Below are 15,488 nucleotides of genomic sequence, written 5' to 3' on the forward strand. Positions count from 1 at the left end.
CAGCCAAGCGTTTACACCGTATATATACATGTACAGAATCGAAACTAAATAACGAAGATGTATTTTATATGTTGATAGTATCCGTTAGAAGAATGACAAGTCCTTAATTTTAATATCTTTACTGTCTTTTTTTTTTTTTAATTAGAATAAGATTTGTATATTCTCTCTAAAGCTCTAAATAAAGTTTAAACTGATCTATTTCAACAAAAGTAAAAAAAAAAAAAAAAAAAAAAAAAAAAGCAACCGGAATTTAAAATGAAATTACGTGTTTAGTTTTATATTTTTATTTTATTTTATTTTTTTGTCTTATTTATTACAAAACAATGGCTACATTGGAGGATAAATCACTTTGGGAGAACCAACAGGATGATGATGTTGGAAAAGATATTCTTCGCTTATCACCAGAAGAAATTAATAATAGAACACGATTATTAGAAAATGACATCAAGGTAACAAATAAAATATATATGTTAATATTCGAGTGATCTAAATCCATCTATTTAACAAGGTTATGAAATCAGAAATTATCAGACTACAACATGAACAAGCTACCATGAAAGAAAGAATTAAAGATAATAAAGAAAAAATTAAATTAAACAAACAACTTCCTTATCTTGTTGGTAATGTTGTTGAGGTAAAACATTGTTCAAGTTATCTTAATTATCTAAATAACGCAAATTTTTCAGTTACTTTTTTAATAACTTTTTTTTCTTCTTTAAAAAAAAAGCTACTTGATGTTGATCCAGAAGAAGAAGAAGAAGAAGGAGCTAATATTGATCTAAATAATCAAAGAAAAGGAAAATGTGCAGTGATCAAGACATCCACAAGACAAGTAATGCATAAAATACTGCATAATTATTCTTGCCTTTTTTTTTTTTTACTGATCCGTTGCTTAATAGACCATCTTTTTACCTTTAATTGGTTTAGTAGATGCAGACTCTTTAAAACCTGGAGATCTTATTGGTGTCAATAAAGATAGTTTCTTGATTTTAGATAAATTACCAGCAGAGTAAAATTCGAATGAAACGATTTTATTATAATACAATATAACATTTACCTTTTTTATATTAGGTATGATTCTCGGGTAAAGGCAATGGAGGTAGACGAAAAACCAACAGAAGATTATAATGACATTGGTGGTCTTGACAAACAAATTGAAGAATTAGTTGAAGCAGTTGTGTTGCCCATGACACATGCAGATAAATTTAAAAACCTAGGTATTAAACCTCCTAAGGGTGTTTTAATGTATGGACCACCTGGTACAGGTAAAACACTTTTAGCTAGAGCATGCGCTGCACAAACCAATTCTGCCTATCTCAAGCTGGCAGGTCCTCAATTAGTTCAAATGTTTATTGGCGATGGTGCTAAATTAGTACGCGATGCTTTCGAATTAGCTAAGGAAAAGGCACCTGCAATTATTTTCATCGATGAACTAGATGCTATTGGTACAAAACGATTTGATTCCGAAAAGTCTGGCGACCGTGAAGTTCAACGTACTATGTTAGAGTTACTAAATCAATTAGATGGTTTTTCATCAGATGATCGTATTAAGGTCATTGCAGCCACCAATCGTATTGATATTTTAGATCCTGCTTTACTACGTTCAGGACGTTTAGATCGTAAGATTGAATTCCCTCTACCTAATGAAGAGGCAAGAGCACGTATTCTTCAAATTCATTCTAGAAAGATGAACGTCAGTAAGGATGTTAATTTTGAAGAATTATCGAGATGTTGTGATGAATTTAATGGTGCACAATGTAAGGCTGTTTGTGTTGAAAGTGGTATGTTGGCTTTAAGAAGAGGTGCTGTGGAGATTACACATGAAGACTTTATGGAGGCTATTCAAGAAGTTCAAGCAAAGAAGAAGATGACATTACAATACTATGCATAAATACTCGCTATAATTAAAAATAATTTTCAATGTTATATATAAATATATGTATATTTTTTTGCTGCTATATATTTATAATGTAAAAGAATTTAGACAAATAACAAAAAAAAAACTGTTTTGGAAAGCTGCTCTGTTATATACACAAACTGTAAAATTATGATTGTTCATATTCAACACTAAGATTTGCCCCATTACGGTTAAACCTATGAGGCCATTATCAGCATCAAAACGAAAAAAAAGTAGAGTGTTTTGAGCTAGTTGCTCTATATAATCATAAGAGCTGAATTTACGTTGCTATCTTTTATTTAAAATATAAGCTTCTTTATATATACATATACACTTTATTATACCGCATTTTATGCATGTAATTCTACCATCAGTTCGATACTATCCAGGGAACAGTGGTTAGATTTTAGAAAGGGAAATAACAACTTTTATTAAGAAAATATATCCATGAAGTATGATTATAATGAAAACAGCCCCTTCCCTTTTTTTTTAAGGTAAGAAAGCAAAATATGCTTCATAATCATACCATTCTGTAAACTCATTAACCAAATAAAAAGGACAATAAATAAAGTATATAAACAGCTACAAATCTCATTTTGACTCTTTTCTAAACATCATTAGACGACTCTTCTTCTACAGGTCGTCAGTGATTAGATTCATTATTATACAAAAGTTTTAAAAATAGATATTTATTTATTGATAATATGTGTGTTTTTTCATTTTTAGTTAATAATAATAATAATAATAAAGGGTAATGATCCAATTAGCCAGTAGCTTCATTATATAATAAAAAAGGCTACTGTTTCCAGAAGCAACCAATCGTGGAGGTTGATCATTATGTGCTTCCTTTCACAGTCTTATTTAACGAGAGACGCGAAAACTACAAATGAAACATACTCTCGATATTGGACAATAGAAATGACTATTATCCTTACAGTGATATTAATGAATGTTTATTTAAAGTGACCATCATCATTAGAACTTCACTAAAGATTGCTGATTTAAAGTGAGCAATATCCTCAAAACTTCACTTTAACAAAAAAAGAAAAAAAAAATTTCCACATAAACAAACGGTCTAATAGGTGCAATGCTTTCCATGGAAGAGCATAATTAAACCTATATGTCTTTGTTACACTTCAGATAGATCAGAGTCATAAAGGACCGAATGGTATTATAGTTATTAGTTATACACTTTATGCATACAATATTATTTGATTTCAGTTTATAAGACATTCTTGTGATGAGAAAAATAATATTATAATAAATACTAACATCACGAGATAATGATAAGCCAAACATAATGTAAAGAGTTATTAATGATAAAGACATATATGAATTATAGACTGTACCTATTAGTTATATATACACATTATTATAATATTATCTAACATACTAATTTATAAATATAATCATATACTATCTATACACTATACAATATACAATATACAATATACAATATACAATATACAATATACAATATACAATATACAATATAATGATATTCATTCAAGTAGTACATTGAGGAATGAATATATAATACAAGAAATCTTCCCTATATCATTCATAAATATAAACAAACGAGATCTCATTATTTGATTTCAAGGAAAATAACCTGCTAGATAGAACACCAATAATTTAATATTTATTAGAGTTAACTGATATTAATTTTTAATCAGGGCAAAGACTAGAGAACTTAAACACAACAACTTTAATTATTCTATGGGAAATATTTTTCTTTCATTCCGTTCCTGTCGCGAAGTAACTCAGTTCTCCACAAGATATAAATAAGGATTCATTTTGCACTCATTTTATAATTCAATTTTTATTTTTTATTAATTTATTCTTTTTCAATCTCTTCATTTTATAATGAAAGTTTTATACAGATTTATTCTGTCTTCTTTTTTTTATCTCTATTTTGAGTGCAAAAGATAAGGAAAGAGAAAACAGGAAAGACAAGTCTGTGAAGACTCGGTATAGTTTATTGAAAGGAAAATAATACAAAAATTGTACAAGAAAATAATATGGAAAAATGACAAGGGCTATTTATATGTTTTTTGCTTGCAAGGTAAGTGATATTAATAGAAATATGATTTGGATAAGTGAATACTGGTATAATAAAGCCTTTATGCACAAATATTGTCTCCGAATAATTCTGGATGCAGTATGCATATTTCTGCCTGAGCTGTTGCTGTTATAAAAAATATATCGGATTATTATTTCAGGGGTGAGCAACGCGTTAATATTAATTTACAGTGAATATTCCAGTTATAGCAATACCAATTATTTATAAGCTACTATTACTATCATCCTCTAAGATATTATTATATAACAATATTCAATATTATAGATGTGTATATAATATGTATGACTTACATAAATAATTATGTAATTGAATATAACAGTCATAACCCTATTGAACTCTTATTATTACATAATACAATGTATATAATTATTTCTTTAATGCTCGAATACTCTAACAACGACTATTATTAAAACTGAATGTAGAATCAATATTATGCTGTGAAGTACAATACACTAGCTTTATTTGAATAACCTCTTTATTATGTAAATAAATGATGGTTTATTTCTATTAACTTAGCTGTAAGGACGACTACAATCATAACAGAAGATAAACAACCTATCCATATTTGTAAGCATATGATCCATAAATCGGCAAAATGAAATGTTTCACCCAGTTTTGGATGTAGGTGTTGCTGCCTCGATTGCAGTAATTCCGGCTGTGTCCTTCATTTGTTTCAACTTCTTTAAGTATACTGTCGAACCTATGAAGTGGTAATATTCTTTTACACTGCAGCGCCTAATTTCATGTTGGTCTGTGTTAAGGCGGATAGCAGCTGTAAAAACCGATTTTCTTCCAGGACCTATAAAACTTGGGTTCTATAGTCGAGTGATTTCATCTATTGAGAAACCACCAACGCCTAAATCATGGTTTGTTATCATGGATTGATCATCATCTCTGTCAAATTATCTCCTGTAAAACATAAAAATCAACAGTAAAACCATCTGATCTGATAATATTTCCAAACAGCACCTTGTTTTTCTCATTAGGCATCAGTTTATCAATACCATAAAATGAAATTACGTTGGTACTTTTTTTTTTTACCTGAATTCTGATAAATTATTTTCACCTTTTATACCGCAGTTTTCCAAAATTGAGTACATCAGTAAATAGCCAGAATTGGTTCACATAGCTCCCCGGAAGTGATCTTCTCACAAAACAAATCAGCGCATTTGCACTAATAGTAACAAACCTCCAGTGAACAGATGGTTTGTGTAAAATAGTGAAAAGTCTAGGGATTGGAAGACGACGAACATCAAAAGGTTTGTGCTGGGAATGTTCATCTTCATAATAATCCAAAATACGTTCTAGGGATTTGTATGCTATCTGAGGGGCTTTAGACAAATTAGCAAGTGACACCCATTGGTTGATCAAGACTCTAAGTGCTTTACATTCATGGTTCATAACATCTTGTAACTTCTCTTCTGTTACGTCTCTGGGTAGAGCAATATCTTTTAGCCATCTTGGCTCGCCTAGACATATGTATTGGTAGCAGTAGTTTTCTGTAATATCTTTAAGAAGTGTGGAATCCATCGACTAGTAAGTAGATGTTATTCATCTATAATTAGCAATTACGTATTTCTGTTACTTGCCATGAAAATATGCTGAAGATGATAATACAAAAAATTTAAAAGGTGCTCTTCAAAATGCTCTATTATACTGCTCTGTTTGCTGGTAGCCAGTTTGTTACAAGCTTCTGCCAAGCACTGTGAGTTACCTGCTGCTAATGCTTTATTGTATACAATAGAGGGATATACAGGCATAAAAGCGTCCCAGACAGCATTCATATTGGGAGATAAATTTGTACTGAGTGTAACTCTTTTTGCATTTACTAACTGACAAACAGTGTACCAATAATTTCGTTGAAATATACAATGTGATATATCATTTTCTTCTATTTGTTGCGACTGAAGAGTAACGTAATAATTTACAAATATCTGTGCACGGAATATTATATCTCTTACATCTCTGCAAGCAGGTATGATGACTGGCTTTAGAGTATTTGCATACTCCTCTCTGATACAGTTGTCTAAAGGCACATCATTTTTACGTCATTTGTTTATTAACTAACCTCACTTTTGAACGAAAAATCCGGTATAATATATATGTACTTCGTAATCTATTTGATATATCATTATTATTGAAATCAGACATACCAATTATTTGTTATTTCATGTATTTATGTCTGAATAAAAAATATATCATCATTGTGCTAAACACATAACGTTTTATATACATATTAGAACCTTAATATGGAATATTAGGGTTATGATTAAATGATAAAATTATTAAAGAAAAAAAAAAGGTGGTCATAGTGAGCACAATAGTTTAAATAACTGCATTACCCAAACCAGTTCGCAAAATTAACAGTAAAAAAAAAAAAAAAAAAAAAAAAAAAAAAAAAAAAAAAAAAAACCTCCTAAGAGTCAAGAAGGAAAATGAAAAAAGTATTGAAGAATAAAGAGTAAAGAAAAATGAAAGGGGGGAAAGTAAAACGAAAGTAAGATAGAGAAAAAAATTCGGAAACAAAACAGAGATACTAGCATTTTTATCATTGCAACCATTTCACCAAACTAGCACTGATATCAGCTGGAGGAGGAGGAAGATCTTCACTATGGAAAATATGACCCGATTCATGTAGGATCCGGCAAATTCCAGACCAACGTACAGGCCAGGAAGAAATAGATGGAACATTTTTTGTTTTTTTCAGAGGTAATAAATTGTTTAAGAAAGAAAGAGGGTCTTTGATGGATCTAGGCAGACATTCGGTAGCATGGGTACAAGAAAGATTAACTGCAGGACGGAAAGGACAGAGACAAGATTTTCCATCAGGGAGTCAACCAAGACGCCAACGAAGTACCTGACTATGCTCCATACATGTCGTTGGGAGCTACAAAATAGGATCAATCATCAAGTTTAGACGACAAGTAGAGATTGTTTGGGCATTTGAACTATTACAGAGAGTGTCATGGCTTTCTTGTAGAAATTGTTGTTTCAGCGATTTAAAAACACGATGATCCAATGGATCCAGCACAGGTTCACATTTTTTGCCAAAGAGGATTGGAGAATAATTTATACCATTGTGAGCGGCTTGCAGATGTTTGTAAAAGAGGCAGTAGTTTTTGTATCAAGGTATCATCAGGTAGTTGTAGTGTTCTAATTATGTATTTGGCTTGTAGTATTATTAATCTATCTTTCATCGAAGGTTGGATAGTTATATGTAACATCACTTTAGTCGAAGATGTTCGAGATCCACCATACAATTTAGGTACACATTCCTTTTGATCCAATTCAAGTTGCTTTATATGAGACTGATTCAAATCACAGATCGCTAATTTATACTCCATTTGTGAACGTATCATTTGTACATAGAAACGCATTGAGAGTAATTTGGTAAATCCTTTAGAGTTGCAGCAATTGCAGAAATTTGGCTCATTGATTGTTTGGATTTATTGACATTATGTTGAATAAGAGCAGCAGTATTAACGTTTCCACCTGGTTTGATAGTGGTACCAAGATATGAGGACGAAGCTTCTTTGGGTAGATTAGTTTCATAAAGTCGATAGACCTGTTCACCTCTTGACAGAGTAACAACAATACATTTCGTTGGATTCCAACGGTAACCTAGACTGTAACTATGTTCTTCACAAGCTTGCAGCAATTGAGTCATTCTTTCTGGTTTGGCAATCAATACAACATCATCAGTCTAGAGAAGAGAGGTAATTGATGGAGCTAATTGGATGACATCTATGAGTTCATTTAGTGTAGGCGATTGTGGACGTAGAAGATTTGGTAAGCCAATGATATAAATTATTGAATATAAAAAGAGAGATAAAATCGATCCTTCGAGTACCCTGGTGGTTGGTTTAAATCTAGTTGATGCAGAGTTGTTAAATAATACTTCACTGTGTACATCATCAAAGAGGTTCTTAAGAATGGCCAACATAGGGCGTGAGACAAAAGGTTATAATTGATTCCAAATAAAACGATGATCAACGGTATCATAGGCTGATTTTATATCTAGAAAGACCAAAGTAGGGATAAAGTGATGATATTGACGCAGTATTTTGTAGATTCCAGTTAAATATAAGACTTGATATAAGGAACTTTGGCATTCTCTAAAACACCCTTGAGCAATATCCAGTTGAGGGCTCGATGCTTGCAGGGCATGATATATACTTTTTTTTAAGAGTTTGCGGAAAATCAATGTCAGGCTAATGGGCCTGAAATTATCAGAATCAGAAGCAGGTCCTTTTTTGTGGATCAGGATGATTTGGACTACTCGCAACGAGAGAGGTGCATATTACCAACACCAATAAAGTTTGAACAGTAAGAGCAGACGCAATGACATTATATCAATCACTGGTGTAAGCATTTCAGTTATAATGTGATCTATCCCTAGAGCCTTTTTTATTCGTAGGTATTTGATAAGGTCTTGGATAACATCTAGATCAAAAGGTAAGTCATCTTGTGTGAAAGGTGTATCTTCCGTCGTTGCATGTGCATCCAGTGTGGCTGATGATTGATTTAAGAAGTAGCTTGAATAAATGGTATGAAGATGGGTAGTCATAGCATCTGCATTAGTTTGTTGTGGGTCAGATAATGAAAAAATAGGTTTTCTAGTTTTACTTTTACTGATGCGACTAAATCTAGCCATTGCTTTGCTGTATTCTCCTTGTGTCATTTTTTTTACAAAATTGGTTCGATGACTCTTGTCTTCGTTGTCGGATCAACCTATGTAAAGTTGCTACAGCTTCCTGGTGCTTTATCCGGTATCTCTTGCCTTTCTTCACTTTTTGTAAAATGATTCTTTCAGATTAAAGGCGGCTGTCAGTTGTGGTGTCCAAAATTCCTTAAGAAAATGATCAGTCGTTGGGTACCGCTTTCCACATGTTTTGTCAAGAGATTCATATATTGTATTACAGAGGGCTGTTGATATTTGGTCAATAGAATTGCATACGCTACTTTGGTCAGATGTATTGGTGAAATCTACGTCCGTCGGTATATCTAGTAAATCCAATTTTTGTAAGAGGATTGAGCGATACTTTTGGGTGACATCCTTTTTTTTCGATTTGTTCAAGTTCCATTGTAAATGTTAAGGTGTTGTTGGGTCATCACTCTGTTGTATCAGGCTGGGAACCCCAAATGCTATAGTCATAAATTTATGGGTAGAGCTGAGCGACCAATCGTCATGAATGGTTAGTTGATTTGATTGGAGAATATTAAGGTTACAGGTAAATGTCTAAATGTAAGCCCCCATTTATCTAAAAAAACTAATTTTTTTCTGTCTGATTTCCATGAGAAGAATGTCTGAAAATTAATTTTGATTCGTTCAAATAAAAAACAAAAAAAAATAACGTTGTCTAATTTTAGGATAAAATCCTTAAGAAAGCGTCCTTCGGTTGAATTTTCTCCGTAACCGATTTCGGTACAATTTTCTCCTAAGATTGAGCTCCGACTTCACATTTTTAATGCTTGATCTATTAAAAATACAATGAAACATATCACGTAAATAAGTAACTCTATATTTCAAACATTAGTTAAGTAAATTGTATAAACTACTCATTTATTAAATAAAAAAGACACCTAATTAATTGTTTTTTTACACAATTTAAAGTTTTTTTTACATAATTTATTATTAAATAAAGATCATTGTGCATAATGCTGTCAAAAAAATGAGGGGCTGAATATTTTTTGGCATAAACTGAGTTTTATATCAAAAATAATTGTAAAACCGGAAAATGCAAATCACGTTTCACCGAGATAAGCAAAGGTTAAGAAAGAAAGATGTGAATAAATTAAGAAGAAGGTACTTAATATGACAAGATTTAATGCGTATACGCGTAACTAATTTTTAGGTAATATGCTGCAATGATAATAATTATAATAATAAAAGGCGAATAGTTTGAATAGTTTACTAAGATTAGATTGGCTTGATTTAAACCTCCAATATTTAACTTCTAACTTTTTTTAAATAATGTTTTAGATTTTTTTTGCTGAAATTATATATAAAGATTCCCCTTTCTGTTTAGAAAATCAAAGATCATTTTTTTTTTATTTTTTGAATTTTTTATATTTTTTATATAAATATTTTTTTATAACATCGAATTAATAATAAGAACAGTTATTTTATGGACGAGAAAACACAAGCAGGAGTAGGTAGTACTACTCATCAACCAAATTATAATTATGCGTCGTCCAATAGCACTATAGCAAGTATCAAAAACTTGAATAAAGACGCAGTGGGTCAAAATGATACATTTGGTGAATCGGAAGCAAATCAAGTTAACATCGAAGGTAAATATATTGCCAAAAAAAAAAAAAAAAAAAAGTTTAATCAATTTTTTTTAAGGTGCCAAAAATGAATATCAGATGTTAAAGAAAGAATTGAGTCGAATAAGTCGAAAAAGTTCTCCCTCTAAGATTGAGGAAGGAAAAGCAGATGCTGATGAATTCAATCTTGATGAATTTTTACATGGCATGTCTAGAAAACATAATGAAAATGGTTCAAAGCCTAAACAACTTGGTGTATCATGGAAAAACTTGCGAGTGGAGGTAATCTATTTCTCCTTTTTCTCTTATATTACTGTGTAGATTTTAAAAATTAACATCTTATTTCATAATAGGGTCTTGGCGCTGATGCATTTACAATTCCTACCGTCTTCAGTATGTTCTCATCAATTCTTCAATTTTGGAAATATTTTCAAAAGAATAGCTCAAGTACAAAAGTCATTCTTCAAAATCTTACAGGGTGTTGTAAGGATGGTGAAATGTTATTAGTTCTTGGTCGTCCTGGTGCAGGTTGTTCATCGTTTCTTAAGGTGATTGCAAACATGAGAGGATCGTATACAAAAGTAGAAGGCGATGTTAGCTATGGTGGCATTGATCATAAAACTTTTGCTGAAAGATATAGAGGCCAAGTGTGTTATAATGAAGAAGAAGATCAACATTACCCTACATTGACAACCAAACAAACTCTTCAATTCGCATTACGAACCAAGACTCCTGGTAAACGTCTTGATAATGAAACAAAGGAAGACTTTATCAATCGTATTTTATATTTGCTTGGAAATATGCTCGGTTTGACAAAACAAATGAATACAATGGTCGGTAATGCCTTTGTTCGTGGTCTTTCAGGTGGTGAACGTAAACGTCTTTCTATTGCTGAACAAATGACAACCCGTAGTGCTATCAACTGCTGGGATTGTTCCACTCGTGGTCTTGATGCTGCATCTGCTCTTGATTATGTTCGCTCTCTTCGTATCATAACGGATATTTTCAATACTACAACCATTGCTACACTATATCAAGCTTCAAATAGCATTTTTAATCTTTTTGACAAAATCCTTCTTCTTGATGGAGGTTATTGTATTTACTATGGTCCCGCTCAACAAGCAAAGAAATACTTTGAAGATTTGGGTTTCTACTGCCCTCCTAGAAAATCAACTCCTGATTTCCTAACTGGTCTCTGTAACCCTAATGAACGTGAATTCAAACCTGGATTTGAAGAATCAGCACCTAAGCATCCTACAGAATTCCAAGAAAGATATTATAATTCTGAAGTCTATAAAATGATGTTGGATGATCTTCATGATTATGAAGAAACTGTTAGAGCTGAAAATAAAGCTGCCACATTTGCTGATGCTGTTCGTGAAGAACACCAAAAGTATGCTAAAAAGAATACACCTTATATTGCCTCATTCTATCAGCAAGTAAAAGCTCTTACCATTCGTCAACATTATTTACTTCTTAAAGATATACCTGCCTTGATTTCTAGATATGGTACTATCTTAATTCAATCTTTAATTACTGCATCATGTTTCTTTAAGTTGCCTCTTACTGGTTCTGGTGCATTTTCTCGTGGTGGTGCTCTTTTCTTTTCTGTCTTGTTTAATTCATTTATTTCACAATCTGAGCTTGTTCGTTTCTTAATGGGACGTCCTATTTTAGAGAAACACAAACAATATGCACTCTATAGACCCTCTGCCTATTATATTGCTCAAGTTATTATGGATATACCATACGCATTGGTTCAAGGTATGTAGTTATATATTTATATGTATATATATAATATTCAGATAATTTAATTATTTTTCCTTTTTTTTTTTTCTTCTTTTTTAAATAGTGTTATTGTTTGAAATTTGCGCTTATTTCATGATGGGTTTAAAACTAGAAGCAGGTGCTTTCTTTACTTTCTTTGTTACACTTTTCTTCTTGAATATGTGTATGAATGGTTTTTTCCGTTTCTTTGGCGCTATTACTTCTAGTTTCTTTTTGGCTACACAAATTACTGGTGTACTTCTTATTGCTATTACAACTTACACAGGTTATACAATTCCTTATAAAAAAATGCATCCCTGGTTGTTTTGGATTTACTACATCAATCCTATCACATATGCCTATAAAGCCCTTATTTCTAATGAAATGCGTGGTCAAGTATATTCTTGTGAAGGTCTTGGCAATTCTATTCCTTTTGGTCCCAGTTATACTAATTGGGATTATAAAGTGTGTGTAATGGAAGGAGGTGTTCCAGGTCAAAACTTTGTCACCGGTGATAACTACCTTAAAGAAGCTCTGAGTTACTATCCTTCCCAACTTTGGGCTCCTGATTTTATTGTTGTGGTTGCGTTTTTCATTTTCTTTACTGTTTTAACAGCTTTAGCAATGGAATATGTTGGACTTGAGAAGGCTACTTCCCTTACTAAACTTTATCTTCCCGGTAAGGCACCTAAGCCTCGTACTCCAGAAGAAGAGAACGAAAGACGTTTGAAACAAAGTAAAGTTACTGAAAACATGGACAAAATTTCTACTGGTACTACTTTCTCCTGGCAACACGTTAACTATACTGTGCCAATTAAAGGTGGTTCTCTTCAGTTATTAAACGACATTGGTGGTTATGTTAAGCCTGGCCATTTGACAGCTTTAATGGGTTCTTCTGGTGCTGGTAAAACAACACTTTTAGATGTGCTTGCTCGTAGAAAGACAATTGGTAAAGTAGAGGGCAATGTTTATCTTAATGGTGAAGCTCTTATGAATGACTTTGAACGTATTACGGGTTATTGTGAACAAATGGATGTTCATCAACCAGCTGTTACTGTTCGTGAGGCCCTTCGTTTCTCTGCTTACTTGCGTCAACCAGCTGATGTCCCCAAGGAAGAAAAGGATGACTATGTTGAACAAATCATTCTACTTCTTGAGATGGATGATATAGCAGATGCTCAAATTGGTAATGTTGGTAGTGGTTTCGGTATCTCTGTAGAAGAACGTAAGCGTCTTACTATTGGTATGGAACTTGTTGGCAAGCCCAAGTTACTTTTCTTGGATGAACCTACCTCTGGTCTTGATGCTCAAAGTTCTTATAACATTATCCGTTTCATTCGTAAACTTGCTGATGCTGGTTGGCCTGTACTCTGTACGATTCATCAACCTTCTGCTATTTTGTTCGATCATTTCGATCATCTTTTACTTTTAGTTCGCGGTGGTCGTACTGCATACTTTGGTGAGATTGGTAAAGATTCTCAGACAATGATCAGCTATTTTGAATCTAACGGTGGACCCAAATGCTCTCCTGATGCTAATCCAGCTGAATATATCTTGGAGGTTGTAGGTGCAGGTACTGCTGGTAAAGCTACTAAGGACTGGGCTGAAGTCTGGAAGGCCTCCGATGAATGCAAGAGACTTGCAGAAGAACTTGATGAGATTGATCGTTCTGCTGATAAAAACCCTACTCGCAAGGCTTTGACCTATGCTACGCCCTTTTCTACACAATTCCGTCTTGTATTTAAACGTATGACACTTGCCTACTGGCGCTCACCTGATTATAATATTGGCCGTTTCTTGAATATTATGTTTACATCTTTGATTTCTGGTTTTACATATTGGAAATTGAATAACTCATCTACTGATTTGCTTTACAAGGTCTTTGCTCTTTTCAGTACATTTATTATGGCCATGACCATGATTATTTTAGCTCAACCAAAATACATGACTGAACGTATTTATTTCCGTCGTGAATATGCTTCACGTTATTATGGCTGGCTTCCATTTGGTTTATCAGCTATTTTGGTTGAGTTTCCTTATATTATTGTCTTTGCTGCTATGTTTATGTTTGGTTTCTATTGGACTTCTGGTATGACTAATACTTCTTCTTCATGTGGTTACTTTTATATTACATTTGTTGTTCTTGTCTGCTGGGCTGTTACACTTGGTTTTGATATTGCTGCCGTTGCTGAACTTCCTACGATGGCTGCAGTTATTAATCCTTTATTTGTCTCCATTCTTATCCTTTTCTGTGGTCTTATGCAAACACCTTCTGCTATGCCTAAATTCTGGAGTTCATGGATGTACTGGCTTGATCCTTTCCATTACTACATTGAAGGATTAGCTGTAAATGAACTTGCTACACTTAAAGTTGAATGTACAGAGGAAGATCTTATTCGATTCACACCTCCACCTGGTCAAACATGTGCGGAATATACAGCTGAGTTTTTTGCTTTGGGCGCAACAGGTTATATTGCTAATCCAGATGCAGTTCAACCAGAACAATGCGGCTATTGTCAATACAAATCTGGTCCTGATTTTTACTACACTGGTATGAAATGGGAAGCTTCACACAAGTGGCGTAACTTTGGTATCCTTATTGCATTTACTATTTTTAATATCTTTGTTTTCCTCTTGTTTGTCTACTTGAAGAGAAAGCCAAGACGTTAAAAAAGATATTTAAACTCCTCTTCCCTCCTCATTACTCAAATCTATTTACTCTTTATTTTATTTTTTTTATTAGATAGCATTATTTTTTCTTTTCATGATAGCATTATTTTCTTAATATATTCTAATTTTACTCCCCCTTTTTTTTGTTTAATGTATATAAATTATCTTTCATACTTTAATCTTAATAAATTCAAATATTTTTTTTTATACATAATATAAATTAACCAAAAAGAAAAAAAAACGTTGTATATGGTTTCAAAGTGATTATTAATAATTGATCCAGATCGAATATTATTCTTCCATTATATCGTAAATAGAAATAATTCGTGGTTTGTGCGTTTTTAAATATATTACCGTGTGTATATTTTTTTTAATCGGCCCTATAAATAAAATAGCACGTCTTTAATTTACTGACTATGTGTTGTGCGTATACGCGTGTGAGTATTTTTATTTCATATATAGCATGATAGCGTTAGTGACAAATAATACCATCAATCTAAGAACTCCTTTCAAACATAGCAATTATCTTTGAAAGTGAATAAAATGTGTATATGCAAAGTCTTTGTATTTCTAAAATAGCACAAAAAATAAAAAACAACCATGTTTAAATGTATTACATGATGCTATCGTTGTCACTGTTGTAATAGCAACTTAACCTTATTATTGTTAAAGAAAGAAAAATAAGAAAGAAAAAAAAGCGTTAACTTTTCTCCGAATATTCCTTTCTTGTCCAAACCAATAAAATAAATTTTCAGACAGTAAAAAAAAATAATAACTTAAAAATGTTCATTCTTGTACTCA

At 32.3% G+C, this 15,488-nt stretch overlaps 5 protein-coding genes across 5 annotated transcripts; 3 read left to right on the forward strand and 2 right to left on the reverse strand.

Moving 5' to 3' along the window:
- Positions 1–281: 281 nt before the first annotated feature.
- BX663DRAFT_504545 (uncharacterized protein) lies at positions 282–760 on the forward strand (the record flags this gene model as incomplete). The annotated part of the gene is made up of 2 exons (XM_051526930.1): positions 282–435; positions 728–760. A coding segment is annotated over one exon (154 nt), but the record flags the coding sequence as incomplete, so codon positions are not given.
- BX663DRAFT_470310 (26S protease regulatory subunit 6A) lies at positions 521–1,948 on the forward strand. The gene is made up of 4 exons (XM_051524125.1): positions 521–634; positions 728–832; positions 900–1,009; positions 1,072–1,948. Exons 1-4 carry the CDS (start codon positions 554–556, stop codon positions 1,889–1,891), a joined length of 1,116 nt encoding a protein of 371 aa, XP_051384261.1. The 5' UTR covers positions 521–553; the 3' UTR covers positions 1,892–1,948.
- A 3,600-nt stretch (positions 1,949–5,548) lies between these two features.
- On the reverse strand, positions 5,549–6,016 carry BX663DRAFT_431850 (uncharacterized protein; the record flags this gene model as incomplete). Its single annotated transcript, XM_051522892.1, has 1 exon — positions 5,549–6,016. A coding segment is annotated over one exon (468 nt), but the record flags the coding sequence as incomplete, so codon positions are not given.
- A 996-nt stretch (positions 6,017–7,012) lies between these two features.
- BX663DRAFT_504551 (uncharacterized protein) lies at positions 7,013–7,292 on the reverse strand (the record flags this gene model as incomplete). Its single annotated transcript, XM_051526931.1, has 1 exon — positions 7,013–7,292. Exon 1 carries the CDS (start codon positions 7,202–7,204, stop codon positions 7,016–7,018), a length of 189 nt encoding a protein of 62 aa, XP_051384263.1. The 5' UTR covers positions 7,205–7,292.
- A 2,748-nt stretch (positions 7,293–10,040) lies between these two features.
- On the forward strand, positions 10,041–14,907 carry BX663DRAFT_470314 (ABC-2 type transporter-domain-containing protein). Its single transcript, XM_051524126.1, has 4 exons — positions 10,041–10,274; positions 10,330–10,532; positions 10,604–12,014; positions 12,103–14,907. Exons 1-4 carry the CDS (start codon positions 10,109–10,111, stop codon positions 14,685–14,687), a joined length of 4,365 nt encoding a protein of 1,454 aa, XP_051384264.1. The 5' UTR covers positions 10,041–10,108; the 3' UTR covers positions 14,688–14,907.
- The last annotated feature ends 581 nt before the right edge of the window (positions 14,908–15,488 follow it).

This window comes from Cokeromyces recurvatus, assembly GCF_025118155.1.
Source record: "Cokeromyces recurvatus strain NRRL 2243 chromosome Unknown BX663scaffold_8, whole genome shotgun sequence".
Taxonomy (NCBI): Eukaryota; Fungi; Mucoromycota; class Mucoromycetes; order Mucorales; family Mucoraceae; genus Cokeromyces; species Cokeromyces recurvatus.